Here is a 14,204-nt window from a genome sequence, read left to right as displayed (position 1 = left end):
ACTCTGTAGCGGCAGCTGAGGCACCACTAATTGCCAAAAGCAGAGTTGTAGCAATTGTTGAGGTCAAAACTGCTTGATAGGCTTGCACATCTCAGTGTAGAGCTGAGCTCAAAGAGAAAAAACCCATTATTTCAATGTTTAATTCAAAGGAAAGCACTTACATTAAGAGCGCAATAGACCTCTGTTGTTCTCAGCACGGTGCAGAGCCAGGTTGCTGCCATAAAGAAATGTTTCATTGAGTTATAATGACTCCCACAAGGTACTTTGCACCTGTTTAAAACCTAATCTTTAATAACTTCTGGAAAACCTGATCTTTAAGAACTTATATATTTGGGGACAAAAAGTGCAAGGACCATCAGGGTGGAAGACACTTAATCTGGTTGAGGAGGTCTGAGCCCATGACACCCAGAAGCTTAGACTCAGTGGAAGAAAGTCTGCCAACTGCTTGCTGTGTTCATCTGGTCTTTTCCCATGTGCTGCTATCAGACAGGACACTGGCTTACAGGGTGCTTTGATCTTGGTAGTACAGCTGCCAGTTTTCCCTCTGTGCAGGTGCTTCTCAGTGGTCCTTGGGCAACTAAAGCTATGGTCTCAGGCACACTTACTCTCCTTAGTTCATGTAGCTCTGTACCAGAAGACAGAACAATGTATTAATTTTTCATCTTCTCCTTGGAAGCAAAGACACTGATACGCAGAGAACCTGCCATCTGAAACACTTCAGTTCTGAAGAGACGGCAGCTTCTCTGCAATACTGAGACTGCCACACCCTGCAACGCAGGAGTTCCCACCCCAGATACAAAACACTTCAGCAGCTGAGACTGCACGTACAGTAGCGGTCGCCGGTCGTTTGAGACAGCCAAGCAAACGGCAGCGCCTTGAACACACCATCCAGCTGCTGCGTGAGCAGCGCCGGGGCCCGAGGCTCGCTCTCCACGGGCCGGCCTTCCAGCACAGCGCCCTGAGCCCGTGGCCCTGCAGGCCGCTGGGCGATCTCATGGCACCGGGGCGCTTTCTCAGTTAAAGATACGTGTACGTTCTCTGCATCTCCTCGCTTTGGGGCCAGCAGGGACGAGGCGCGGGCCCGGCTCCCCGCTGCCGGCAGGCGCAGGCCCCGCGGAGCCACCTGGCAACGGAGCAACTTCAGCCTCCAGGCAGCGCGGCTCCAGACCCGCCTCCGGCACCGGCGGGCCCGGCCCCGCTCCTCGCACCGCGAGGGGGAACCGCCACGGCTGCTGAGGGGCGAGCCCCGCGCCCGCCTTTCCCCCCGGTCCCGAAAGCCGCGTGAAACCCCTCTGCTCCTCTGCTGGGGGTGTAAACACGGGAGTGACTGCCCGGCCCCCCGCGCCGCCCTGCGGGGCCGTGCTCCCCCGCTGCCAGCTCGCCCGGCCGCTCCGGCCCGGCCCCCCCCCGGAACGGCGATGGTTCGCGCGGGCAGGCGGCGGGAAGGCGGCCGCTCGGCCGCGGCTTCCGGGCGCCGGGGCGGGCGGGCGCTCGGCGCGGGCTCCTCCCCCGGCGGCTGCCAGGCCCGGCCCGGCCGGGCGGGCACTATGCGCAGACTCGGCCCTTGGCTCAAGATGGCGGCGGCGGATAAACAGAAGCACGAGCACGGGCGGGTGAAGATCGGGCACTACATCCTGGGCGACACGCTGGGCGTCGGCACCTTCGGCAAAGTCAAAGGTGAGCGGTCGGGAGCGGGGCCGCCGCCGGCTCCGCGCAGCGGCCCAGCCGGGCGGCGGGGGCCGTGGGCCGGGCTGAGCAGCGGGGTCTCTCTTAGCGCTGCCGCTTGCGGTCGCCCCGCGGCGGCCGGTGCGCTGGGGCGGCGAGGCCGGGGGGGGCGCCGGGGGAGACCCGGGCTGCTGCCCCTGCTCGGGCTTGGCCCCGCTCCGCCTCCCGGCTGCAGCTTCGCCCGGGGCGCCGCTCGGAAACCTGAGCTGCTGGGCGCTGCCTGGCCTTTCCCGCCGGGCCGGATGAGTCACCGGGCTGCGGCGGCGCTGGCAGCGCGGCCCGGCGGAGGCGGGGGGAGAGGGCCCGGGGAGAGCGGCCGCGGGCCGGCGGGGCAGTGCCCCGGGGGGGTTTGACGGGCCCTTCGAGGGAAGCGGGGCCCCGGGCGCGGCCGAGCGCGGCGTTGTGGCCGCGGCGAGAGGAGGGAGCCCTGTGAGCTGGCGGGGCCGGGGCGGGGCTGCAGCCCCGCAGCGGGAAGGGGTGGCGGGGGGAGAACGGCTTTTGTCTTCTGTGAGCGCGGAAATAATTACGGGAAGCTAGCGATGCTGCGTTGGTTTTAAATGGCACCGGATGGAGGGCGAGTCTGAATCCTTGAGCCGTCTGTAACATTGCATTTTGCTGCACAAGTGCGAGCACTTGAGCCTTATAGCCTTATTAAGAAGGCAAGATTTCTCCTATAAAGAGAGAAATAAGAGCAAAAAGCAAATTATTTGATTACCTGGCAACGGATGACTTATGGATATGAGAGGAATGTATGCTAGGTCTAGTTGGCCAGTAGTTATCAAAGTTTTTTTTCCGCTCAGACTTCAAAAACTTTTCCTGGTAGGAGTGCAGATGCTGTGATGCAAATTTGAAGCCTAATAGAGAAAAAAATAAACTTCCCACCACAGGTGGCAAAACTGAGCAGTAACTTACGCTGTTCCTGCTGTGTTGTTTGTGAGAGCTGCTCGAGTATTGGTGCATGCAAGTTGAAACCATCCTTTCAGAAACAAGTTAGACGGGACTCGGGTTGTATTCTTTACAAGGCTGTTTTATGTTTAACCGAATGGATTGCTCATTATTATAACCCATGTAAAACACAGCTCATCGTGTTGTACCTAACATGGTAGCTGACTTATAACACATTTTGGCAGTGTAGATGTTCGTATTGTATATATGTCCTGCACAAGCTCTTTCAGCTATTAGCGTGTTTGGAAGAAATTATTGAGGTATAGGAAGTAGGGAGTCTCTAATAGTGTCTGTGAAAGCAACAGAAAATATTTGGAGAGTAGGAGCTTTTGAGACTCCTTTTTTAAAGGCAGGCTTATTAAGTGATACCCCAGCTGCCAGGGAGCAGTGACCCTCCACTTGCAGCTGGGATACCATTCCTTTCCTTGGGAACTTAGCATCTCCTTAAATAGAGAGGAAATGAGATAAGGCAGGCATCGAATTCCCTTTCCTCACTGTGAGACTGCATGCTTGATGATGAGTCGAAGATCTGTTAGGTTTTCTCCTCGGTGCACACTGCACAAAACTAAGGTTAGCATAGCCATAAATGTTGTTGTAATATGCTCTTAAGTTTCAAAGACCACTGTTGCATTACTGTTGCTGTTCTTACACGTATTGAAATAAACGTATCTGACACTGACAATCCTTCAATTTGTGGAGCTACTGTTGCAATTTTATAATATTAGTAAATGGTACTCCTATTAGTATGTCATGAAATAGTTAGCTTCAATCACTTAATTGGAAAAAAAAAAAACAACAACGAAAGAGTTGCCAGTTTTGTTACTGCTCTATTTCCATAATACCCCTCTGTCTGTCTTGTTTGATTGATGTTAATGTGTTCCTTCAGGGTGGTTTGTAACTGTTGATTATATGAGGAGTACACACATGCATGTATGAACATATTTTTTTGTTCAGGATGGGGGAGAAGTTGCTTTCTAGTGAAATGCAGCGTAATTCTGCATGCTGAATACCTTCCTTAAGTGGCTTAGGTGTTTATTTAGGATCTGGGAACAAGTATTGGTGGTCATGTACGAATACTCTGTTTACATACATGAACTAAGATATTTTTTTCTTATCCCTAGATGTATAGTATTAGTTTGGTCTTGTTTTAGCTGTACTTAATCAAATACTTGTCTTCCTCTTGGTCAAGTGTTTTCTTTATTTAATAACATACCTCTTGTTTGGTTTCCTCTAATCCTCATACTTTCCTTTCCTTGGTAACTGATTCAGTTTCATCAATTGACAATAAACTGAAAAACTGTAACAAATATCATAATGTTATAAATTAATTTAGGGTTCACATGCTGTGGGGGGTCAGGCTACTTGAAAGCAAATCTTTAATTTTAACAGCAGTGGCAGCACAAAAAAGGTTGAACTGGAAAACCAGTGCTTTACTTAGTAATTATTAAAGGCCTCCTACCGTCAAGAAAGCTATCAGATGAATTCACTGTGCTGATTAGCCTTTTACCCTCACACATAACTGTTACTGATGTGATGTTTTTCCAGTTTAACAGTTCATCTGGCTTTACTAGCTGGAATTAACTAGTGACTGACTGAAATCACTTGGCTGTGCCTCAGATGGGCAGTCATGGAAGAGGCCGCTGTTTATAGCCATCATCTAGGCAAAGCTGAAATTCCAAAGAATTGAAAAGCTGTGGGATAGAGGAGAGTACTGAACCTAAATCACTTGTGTGAGATGCATTCTTATTTAAACTTACACTGCATTATGGTTAAAACATCTATCCCTATTTTTTAATTATTTTTATTTTTAAAAGCCCCACTGCTGATGTTTCCTGCTAAAACCAAACAGAAGCTTTCATTTCCAGGTTTTTTTTGGGAATCAAATTAGCTTTCATAAAGTGGTCAGGCTTCTGGTGCTGTGTAATGAGAAAATGAGGGTTAGTACTTAAGGTTGTAACTAAACAGTTATTCAAGTCTGTAGAACTAGGTTAAAAACTCTGATTTGTCTAGGCTGCAAAACTGATGTAAATAGGTCTTCTTGGCCAAGGCAGTAAAAGAAATGGAAATGGACAGTGAAGATCCGTTTGCTGTCTAATGTTGTGTGGCAATATCAATTGCACATCATTAACACTTTTTTAATGTTGGTGGAAACATTTGTTTAGCTCATACTTTTAAAGACTGCTTTCTTCTAAGCCTTGTGTTGGCTTTTTGGCCTATTGCAGAAATGTTTCTTTACATGCAACGTAGGCTTGTTCTGCTTTTTTCTACAAACATCATGACTGGTACCTGTATTTCCTAAGAATGTTGTACTTAACTCTTGATGGCCTCTTAATCAGTTTTCCAGTAAAGACCTGTTGAATGGAGTTTAGAGATGGTTTCTTCTTTAGTAGTTAAAGTGTCTGCTGCTTTGAGACTATGTCATTGTCTTGGAAATCTGTGCAATAGAGCAATACTAGGTCTGCAAAGTGAACTTTTTGCAGTGGTTTTGAAGGACTGATAGGTGGTTGAGAATTAGGGTGACTAATTTAAGTTTTTGGTTACTTCTAATTTGTGAGCCTTCCCTTTTATAGATAAACTTCTATCAAGAGGTTAATATAAAGTAGCTTTCAAAAAAATAACACTGGCAGCTTACTTTTCAACATGGGGTTATCATCTGAGATCTTGCTTTCAGTTCTGTTTTTATGCCAAATTCAAGATTAGTCAGCACTAATACCACTTAGTGTCTGCTCTCTTCCTGGTATTGGATACCTTGAACCATGTGCAAACAGTTCTGTTTCATGAAGTACATGGCTATTGGAAACTTGTTAAAATCGTAAATTGAATTTAAAAAAAGAGGCAAGTTACTGAAGGAAATAGCAATGCAGTTTGAAATATTTTAAGCAAGTGAACAGGCTTTTGGAGATATTTTTGTACCTGCACAAAACCACAGTATGTTTTCATTACAATAATTTTTTTCAAGTTGGTAAACAGAGTTGAAGAAGCAGAAAATGTTTTCTTCCAGTCAATGAAGAAAATCAGGGGTTGAGGCACGCAGTCTTGAAGGCTGGGACAACTGGAATTTATTTTGGTCAGCTGCAAATGTTACTGTTTAATTTGAAAAAAGTGTTATGGAAAACTTGTTTCTTACATGCCTTGCATATGGAACGAAGATTGTTGTGGATGATTGTTTTCTGTGTTCTAATTAAATTCCAGTTTTCATTTAAGGTAGACTGACAAATCAGAAAAGAAACAAATTAGCTAATAAATGAGACTTTATAATACAGTGGTTGTCAGAGCTGAGTATTTATACACTAAGCTGTACAGTTACTCAAATTTGTATGCTATTTCTGAAATTAATCACCTTCTGAAATGTACTTCTTAAAGCAAAGAGGCTGCAAATTCTTGTGTAACTGATTTTGTTAAGTTTCTAAAAAATCTGTTTCCTGCTAACAAAAATTATTGTTAAAATTTAACTTGCTGATTAAAGATTTTTTTTTAATTCTTCTGGCTTATTTCAGTTTATATTATCAATAGATAAAGACTTCAAAATTCAAATGGAATAGTTGCTTTTTTAATATTTTAAGTTAATGATTCATTACTCCTTAGCATTTGAGCATATTTGTTTTGCTTCCTTTAAAACGTCAGTCACGTTAGAACTGAAGGAAAAAAAAAAGGGATGTAATTGCCTTAAGTATAAATGTAGTTGAAAGCAAATAATTCTTATAGGTGATATGATTTTTACAGTTCTAGACACTCTCAGACCAATGCTTTGAGTTCTGTCTAGAACTTGTGGTGGGTATGGACTTTGTCCTGCATTCCCCTGCAGGGGAAATGTGCCTATCCAGTGTTTTGGTTATTGTGGCCATTTTTAGGTAATGGCCTCTCTGAATGAGGGGATGTTTTTCACCTTGCAGTGGGAGCCTTTCTATATTGTCCAGCACAAAAGCATTTCACCATCATTGTGATGGTTCAAGGTCTTGGGTAATCCACTACTTGGTTACTTTCCTACAGGAATTTAGACAAGCTGCTTTATTTTACACAGTGGTTATCTTCTTGTAAGAAAAATCATTCAGATGCTTATCCTTATTTCTATCTCTGCCAAGAATTTCTTCTCACTTACATTGTTTTTCAGTTTGATGTAGAGGCAAAAGGCAGTAGAAAAGTCTTGTGTTGGGAGTGAGATTTACAGATTGATAGGTGTTGGTTAATCCTATGAAAATTACCTGTTGAGTGCAGAGAGATATTTGTGGATTACTGCTGTTTATCACAGCTTCCCACGGATGTATGTAAGTAAATCTTGAAGCCTGGGGCTTAGTTAAATGCTCAAGTGAGGAGAGGCATCCAGATGAGTGAGTAGGGTGTTCAGCACAGATCTGGTAGCAATGTCCATTCAAATGAATAAGGATGAACCATGTAAGTGTCCCCGGAATATGTCTTCTCTTCAAAAGGTAGGAATTACAGTGATGTAGTTGCAATCGCTGCATGCAGAAACTAGTGCAGATAGTGAAGCATTCTAGTGGGAGAGATACTTCCCTTCTGTAGTTTATCTGTGATCCAATGTTAAGAAAAATATTCTTAGCAACTTCATTGTGGTTACTTCCAATAGCACCTGCCAACTTAAGGACTTTAAAGAGTGGTAGTTGTCTAGGAGATACTCTGCACTTTTGAGTTCCTCTGTTGAAAGAAAAATCAAACTGCTAGAAGTGGGAAAGAAAATGACAAATGTACGAGGCTGTGTGTTTGCATTTGTTCTCATAGTTGTTATTGGGTTTTATTTTGTGCGTTTCCTGTAGCTTTTGCTGCCTCTTTTATATAACAAAGCTCTGGTGTTTACTGCAGGAACTCTGGAGCTTATATAGAATCAGGCTGCTCCCAGGACAGATTAATAATTATTTTTCAAGTCAATTGGTCAATTGCTGTCAGTGATAATTCAGAGTAATTGCTGAAACATTCTTCTTGAGGGAAAAGATAGTAAAGATTTCTATACTGAGTGCAAGTCTTGCAGATAAAAGTAGAAAAACTTGTCGGAGAACATGTCTGCGTTGGTTACCAGGTAAGCCAGAAGCTTGGTGTGACTTGTACTGGGAGAGGAAATGGGCTCTCTAATTGGCAAGAATGGTGGTGTTTTGGGATATGCTTTGTTTGCAATAGGGCAAAAATGAGGCCATGGTGCAAGACTTCTGAGGGTTAGGTTTAAGGTTTTTTCTTCCATATCCCATTCATCTTCTAATAGTAGAATTGTGGGATAGATTGGAGTAGAAGAAGAAGAAGAAATTATGTGCCATCTGTTTTTCAACCTCCCCAAAGATAATGGAGTTTTGTGGAATCCTAGCATCTCGTATTTCTTGGCAGCTGTTGAAATGTGCAAATTAATGTCTTTACCGAACAATTGAAAACCCTGACTATTTCCTTGTTCCTTGCAGTTGGCAAACATGAGTTAACTGGGCATAAAGTTGCAGTGAAGATCCTGAATCGACAGAAGATTCGCAGCCTTGATGTTGTAGGAAAAATCCGCAGGGAAATTCAAAACCTCAAACTCTTCAGGCATCCTCATATAATTAAGCTGTAAGTTTTGCTTGGTATAATCAAATGTATTTAAGCAGTAATGTCTTTTTCTTCTCTGAAATTATCTAAAACATGTTTAAAGAGCAATACTACTGAGAGTATATTGTCAGGAAAGTAGCTTCTAAGTGTGCAACAATTTTCCATGTTCTCTGTAATGCATTTTCACAATGCTGATCTCTGCAGGCCAGAGAGCTTCTATTAGATCTCAGCTCACAAATTCTTTGGACATGTTTATAACATCACAGATACTTCTACTAGCATCCATCTCTGTTTTCAGCTACTGTTTCAGTTTTCTTTTCCTGGTTAAAATTGATCTTTTTTTCTGGGTAGAAAATTAATTGTGATTATTGTAAAGGACTTTTATTTATTAGGTTTATTACTTTCTTACTTAAGATGTGTTGCTGGTCAGTGATCTGTGGTTTTCCAGTGTAGATGGTTCTTGGAGACTTTTCTGAATTAAGGATGTACAGTTTGTTAAATGCAATTGATATTTCAGAATTCTTCAGTATAGCTGCTACCACTTGTCTAAATGTGGTATTTACACTGTGCCTGTTTACATCTGTTAGTTGATCAATACTCCATTAGTTGATTTCAAATAACAGTTAGGTATGTCCCAGAGTAGACCCCATATGTGTAGTCCGAGGAAATTAATTATAAATGCCATTAATTTTTTTTACCTTTGTTTCCTGTAAAGTTAACCTTTGCCTCCAGAGTGTCAGTGACTTTCACTGACTTAATCACAGTGTTTGTGTTAGTTTTCTTTATGGCAGAGTGTTGTCTGACAGATCCTCCTGCCACTGACAGATGCCATCCCTGTACACTCCCTTTAATTTGGTAACAGCTCCTAGCACTGAAGCTAAGTTGGATTGTGTAAGAACAACTGGTTAAATTCTTCAGTGGATTAACTTTCAGAAGATTACTGAGATACTTTGGCTACAAAATTGCAGGTGCTGCCAGGTAGAGTTAATAAAGGAGTCCAGAGGACATAGCTGAAGCCAAAACAAAATACGAAGTGTCATTGTAGCAACTGGTGGTGGGACAGGAGTGCGTACTTGGGCTGCTGCTGAACTGTTAAGTCAGCTTAGCTGGTATCAGATGACAATTTCTTGGGGAATTGTGGAGAGAAGGGACAAGATATAGAAGATGATGGAGAAATTGATGGATCCTCAACTTCTCAGTTGGTCAGCCTGCATTTCTAAGGCAGAAAGCTTATTAGCCTGTGTGTAAATGTAATTGGTACTATTGTGCAAGTAGACTTGCAGGTAACTTAGGATCATGCTGCTCATGCTATGAGAATCTGAATTGGAGAACTGCTACATAGCAGCTCAAGATATTTGGGATAAATGTAAACACATTTCTTAATATTATGAATTAGACAACATCTAATTTGGAACATGGCTGTACTTTATGAGAAACTCATATGTTGCTTTAACTGTGTATACAATTGCAAGATTGTCTCAATAATATTTTTTTTCTCTACCATGCTTTAAATGAAAGCCTTTGGAACATCCCTTCTTGTGGTTTTTGACATCTAGTAATATAAAGCATCTTGTTTTCTTACATAAAATTGTCTCTTTTTGCGTTCTGGTCATCTATTCTGTGTGGTTTGATAACCCTGTTGGTATTATAGATACATAACTATTCCACTACCTCCTCTTCTATAACCAGAAAAATGACCTGACTGTAGAGAGGCGGGACTGTAACTTTTGAATTAAAAGGATTAAAATACAATTTCTGTAGTAGTGTCTTAGCAATAGCTTCAGAATTTTTTTTGTTTAAGTACATGAGGTATTAGAGAGAAAACTAGTAAAGGTGAAAGGTCTTGAACTGGAATATGTTAGGTGAAACTATACATTGATAACTACCTCTGTAGAGCACTGAGGTTACAGAATTTGACATTTTGAAGAATGTTGCATTTCTGTAGTGTGTGTTAATTCAGTTATTTATTACAATTCAGATACTTGCATGCTTAAGTTTAGTACCTTGAAGCATTGATTTTAATCTAATTGCTACCTCCTATCTTCTTAATATCATATCTGAATTTTGGGTGAAGTGTTCATTTTCTCCTGCTGTAAGGGGAAAAAATTAAACTACTTTTAGGTGAGGACATGTAGAACAAAATAAAAGTCTCTGAAATGGGAAGTTCAGCCATAGACTTCAAAACTTCAGGGTTGTTTTTTGAAAACTAATTGAAGTAGAATGATAAAAATATAATAACCAGAATGTCAATATTCTTAAATACAAATGACAAATGTAGCTGTCTTTGTAAAATATAATTAATATTTTATGAATGGCTTTCTTTTTCTAGTCTTGAAACACTTCATGTCAAGTCAGTTTTTTTGTGTGCTAAGGTTGAAAAGTGTCTTATTTTTGAGACACTTGCAAAGTCCTTTTGAATTCTGTTCTCACTGCAGCAAGCTGTCTACTTAAAGTATTTATCTCTGCGTAATTTTGATTTTTAATTAACTGTAACATCTTTTACTGAGTGTATAGATTAATAGATACCTTCTCTTATCAGGTACCAGGTCATCAGTACACCAACTGACATTTTCATGGTGATGGAATATGTTTCAGGAGGAGAGCTGTTTGATTATATCTGTAAAAATGGAAGGGTAAGAAGTAGTCCAACTCTACAAATCATTTACTTGCATTCTTTTACTGCTTTTGCAACATTCCTGTGTCACTTGACACTTAGGGAACAGACAGGTCTTTTTTTCGGGATGCTTGGCAGAATTATATATTGAAAGCTTTATTTTCTTAAAAGGATATTACTAGTAGCATAGCCCAGAATTTGAGTAGAGTGGCACAGTGTTTCTACAAGCAGAATCAATGTAGTACAGTTTTTAAGCAGTGTAGTACAGATTGATCATACAACTTGAATCACTTAGACCCTCTGCAGATTGTGTCAGATCTTAGTACATGGTTTACTTTATCGACATAACAGTTAAGTTCCCGACTCCAAAATTATATGAAAAAGTGAGTCACTTAATCCTTGGAGGACACGGAGCACAGCTGCAGCATCCCTGGCTACTGAGGGGGTAATGGGTCTCACTGTCCAGCAGTGGTTCTGATCCAGGTTCTCCACTTAGGACTGCTTGGTTTTATGGACAGTACCCTGTTTTCTGTTATGCTTCTCTAGTCTCTGCAGGGGAGTCATCAGGAACGTTTGGCTGGCCGAGTACCTGGGACCGTTGAGACTGGTGAGGGAGGGGAGTAATCAGCCTGGCACCGGGAATCTTGAGGCCAGTAGAGAGGGAAAGAAAGCTGTTTTGTTTGTGGTTCACAGGAAAGGAAACTAATACATGACTCACTCAGTAGTAGGGTGGCAGCTTGCCTCATTAAATGGTGTTAGTTATGCTAACTACATTACTGGAGCTGGGAACAGGACAACCTGCTAAATGAAGGTTTGTTTTTGTGTATGAAGCATGAATTTTGCTGTAGTAGTTAAAATATATTTCATGACTGGCTCTTGTTCTGAAAGTAAAAAATGGCTGTCTGTTAACATGTTTCAGATATTTATGTATGAATTTGTCATAACATTTTTTTCCCCTCCACTGAGACATTAGTTTACAATTGCTGTGTACAAACTGATTAGCTGAAAACTATGTTTTTGGTATTTCCCATTACTGGAAGACTACCACTGTGCCCTTTACTTGCTCTTATACTAGTAGAACTGTTTTTGTGAAAGGTCTGAAGGCACTTGGCAAACCATCTAGATAGCCAGGATACTTTTAGTTAGTTGTTAAACTTTGCCATGGACTAGGGCTTGTTTGTAGGAAATGCCCAGCCAAGTTTGCTGTTTGGAGCTGGCTGCTAATAGCATAAATAGTGTCTGAAATTTACCACTTCTGTGCTCCCTGTCAGCAGCTTTTGTCTACTTAAATCTGATGCTGTGCTTAAATGTTGAAATTCATTGATATTCCTGTTACACAAAGTAAATGTTTAGATGCTAATGTTTCTGCTTACCATGTATGTAATATCTGCCTAATCAGTTTCAGAAGTGTGACTGAGAACTTGCAGCAACTTTCAGTTGGTGGGTATGTTTTGCTTTAGTAGTTTTAGAATTATGTAAGTTATGAAGCTTTCTGCTATAGGTTCTGATAATCTGCTGTATAAAGTATCAAAACTATAAATGATAAGTTTAGGTAATGGGAAAATTTTCTTTCATGCATATAAGTGAAGAATAAGTTATCTTCTGCTGTCTTATGTTTAAAACCTTTGTCTGCCTTAGCTTGATGAGAAGGAAAGCAGACGGCTGTTCCAGCAAATCCTTTCTGGTGTGGATTACTGTCACAGGCATATGGTAGTACACAGAGATCTGAAGCCTGAAAATGTGCTGCTTGATGCACACATGAATGCCAAGATAGCTGACTTTGGTAAGTATTGCTATTTTATATCTGGTTAGAATTCTGTTGTTATTCAGATCCTGTTAATTACTATGGGAAATACATAATCCCATGTTATTATGGGGAAAATAAATAAAATGTGTATACTTGAATATCCTGGTGTAGGGTACAATACAAGAACTTGAAGAGCATGAATTTAAAACAAAATTGTGTTCTTGCACATATGTAGAACTTGTTTCTCTCTCAAGGTTTTTTTTCAGGTATTTTCTGTGACTGGCTGAAATTGTGGACTGACTTGTTTGGTTTTGCTTAGCAGTACTTTCTCTGAAATCTTAAATAGACTTAGTTCCTGAACTTTCCACTTCAAAATTCACTCCTTTTGCCTATTTCGCCATTTATAAAACAGAGGTCTCTTGGAAGTATAATGCAAGGGCAGTTCATCATGTTTAGGAGCCACATGCTTATAGTAAAATACGCTACCCCTCCTATGAAACTACTCTAAATTCACTTAAAAAACTCTGTAATAAAGATGTGAATGAAGAAAAGTAATTAAAGCGTGAAAGCTAAAATAATAATGGTTTGTTAAACTCCTGTATTTTTTTGCTATATACCTGCTTAACTCAGAAAACTTAATTGTTTATGCTAACTATTTGTAAGACAGCTGCTGAGAAGACTGGCAGCTAGTTCCTGGAACTATCTGAATCAGAAAACCTGACCTTATAAGGATAGTAAGATAACCATACTGCTGTGTCATTGTGATACATCTCTTGTAGGCCTAATGCATAATACCTGCCCTTGTAAAGCACTTTGAGGTTTCTAATGAAAGGTGCTAGGCAATGCTGAGTATTCTAAGTGTATTTTAAAAAATATGGTCTTAAAGTATGTGGGCACTGGGAAACATTGATTTCTTGTCCATAGAAAATGCTTAGGGTGAAATAGCTTCCCTGGTGAAGAAATGAGGTACAGGAACTTACAAAAATATCTTCCTGTAACTTAAGTGTCAGCAAAGCTGTAGCACTCAGTTAATAATGACTAGTGTATTAAACAAGACCTTAATAAAAGCTTTCGTATAATAGAACGTGAAAGCTAGCGAAGCTGTAGTCTTTAATCTCCCACCCCTCCCCATTAAAGGGCATAATTTCCCTTGGAAGTTGAGTTCTCTGGTTTATAGTAGTCTTCATCCTTCAGCCTCTACTAAAGAAACTAGGCATGATTAACTGAGTGCCACAGTTTCCTCACGTACTGTTTTGATGTTAAATTGAAACTAATTTGAGCGTGAAAACGTTTTGCACTCTGACTTTTTAGTGGTTACTCTTATACACTTTCAGGTCTGTCAAATATGATGTCAGATGGAGAATTTCTAAGAACAAGCTGTGGTTCCCCGAACTATGCTGCGCCAGAAGTAATTTCAGGAAGGTAGTTTGTTTTATATTGCATGTATGTGTGCATGTACTTCAGTCATGTTACTGCTTGATTCTAAAGGCTACAAAACTAATGCAGTTGACAGGCTTGATACTGAGAAACTGTGGGCTGACCTTTTAATTTTCTTTAACTTTTCATGGCTATTTGAGGCTCTGTCAGCTAGCTTTGAATAGTTCCTGTAAGGTGGAGGTGATGTCTAATGTCCCAAATCCAGTATGTACA

General features: G+C 41.2%; 1 protein-coding gene across 1 annotated transcript in view; it reads left to right on the top strand.

Moving 5' to 3' along the window:
* The first annotated feature begins 1,531 nt into the window (after positions 1-1,531).
* The window catches only part of PRKAA1 (protein kinase AMP-activated catalytic subunit alpha 1), a 33,456-nt gene continuing 20,783 nt past the window's right edge, over positions 1,532-14,204 (top strand). Inside the window, exons 1-5 of the mRNA XM_051642920.1 lie at positions 1,532-1,677; positions 8,073-8,214; positions 10,733-10,826; positions 12,446-12,590; positions 13,889-13,976. Of these exons, the coding sequence (XP_051498880.1) occupies positions 1,548-1,677; positions 8,073-8,214; positions 10,733-10,826; positions 12,446-12,590; positions 13,889-13,976 (599 nt within the window). The 5' untranslated portion in view covers positions 1,532-1,547. The remainder of the gene's footprint in view (positions 1,678-8,072; positions 8,215-10,732; positions 10,827-12,445; positions 12,591-13,888; positions 13,977-14,204) is intronic.

This window comes from Apus apus, chromosome Z, assembly GCF_020740795.1.
Source record: "Apus apus isolate bApuApu2 chromosome Z, bApuApu2.pri.cur, whole genome shotgun sequence".
NCBI lineage: Eukaryota > Metazoa > Chordata > Aves > Apodiformes > Apodidae > Apus > Apus apus.
This window is presented reverse-complemented; position numbering and strand designations above follow the sequence as displayed.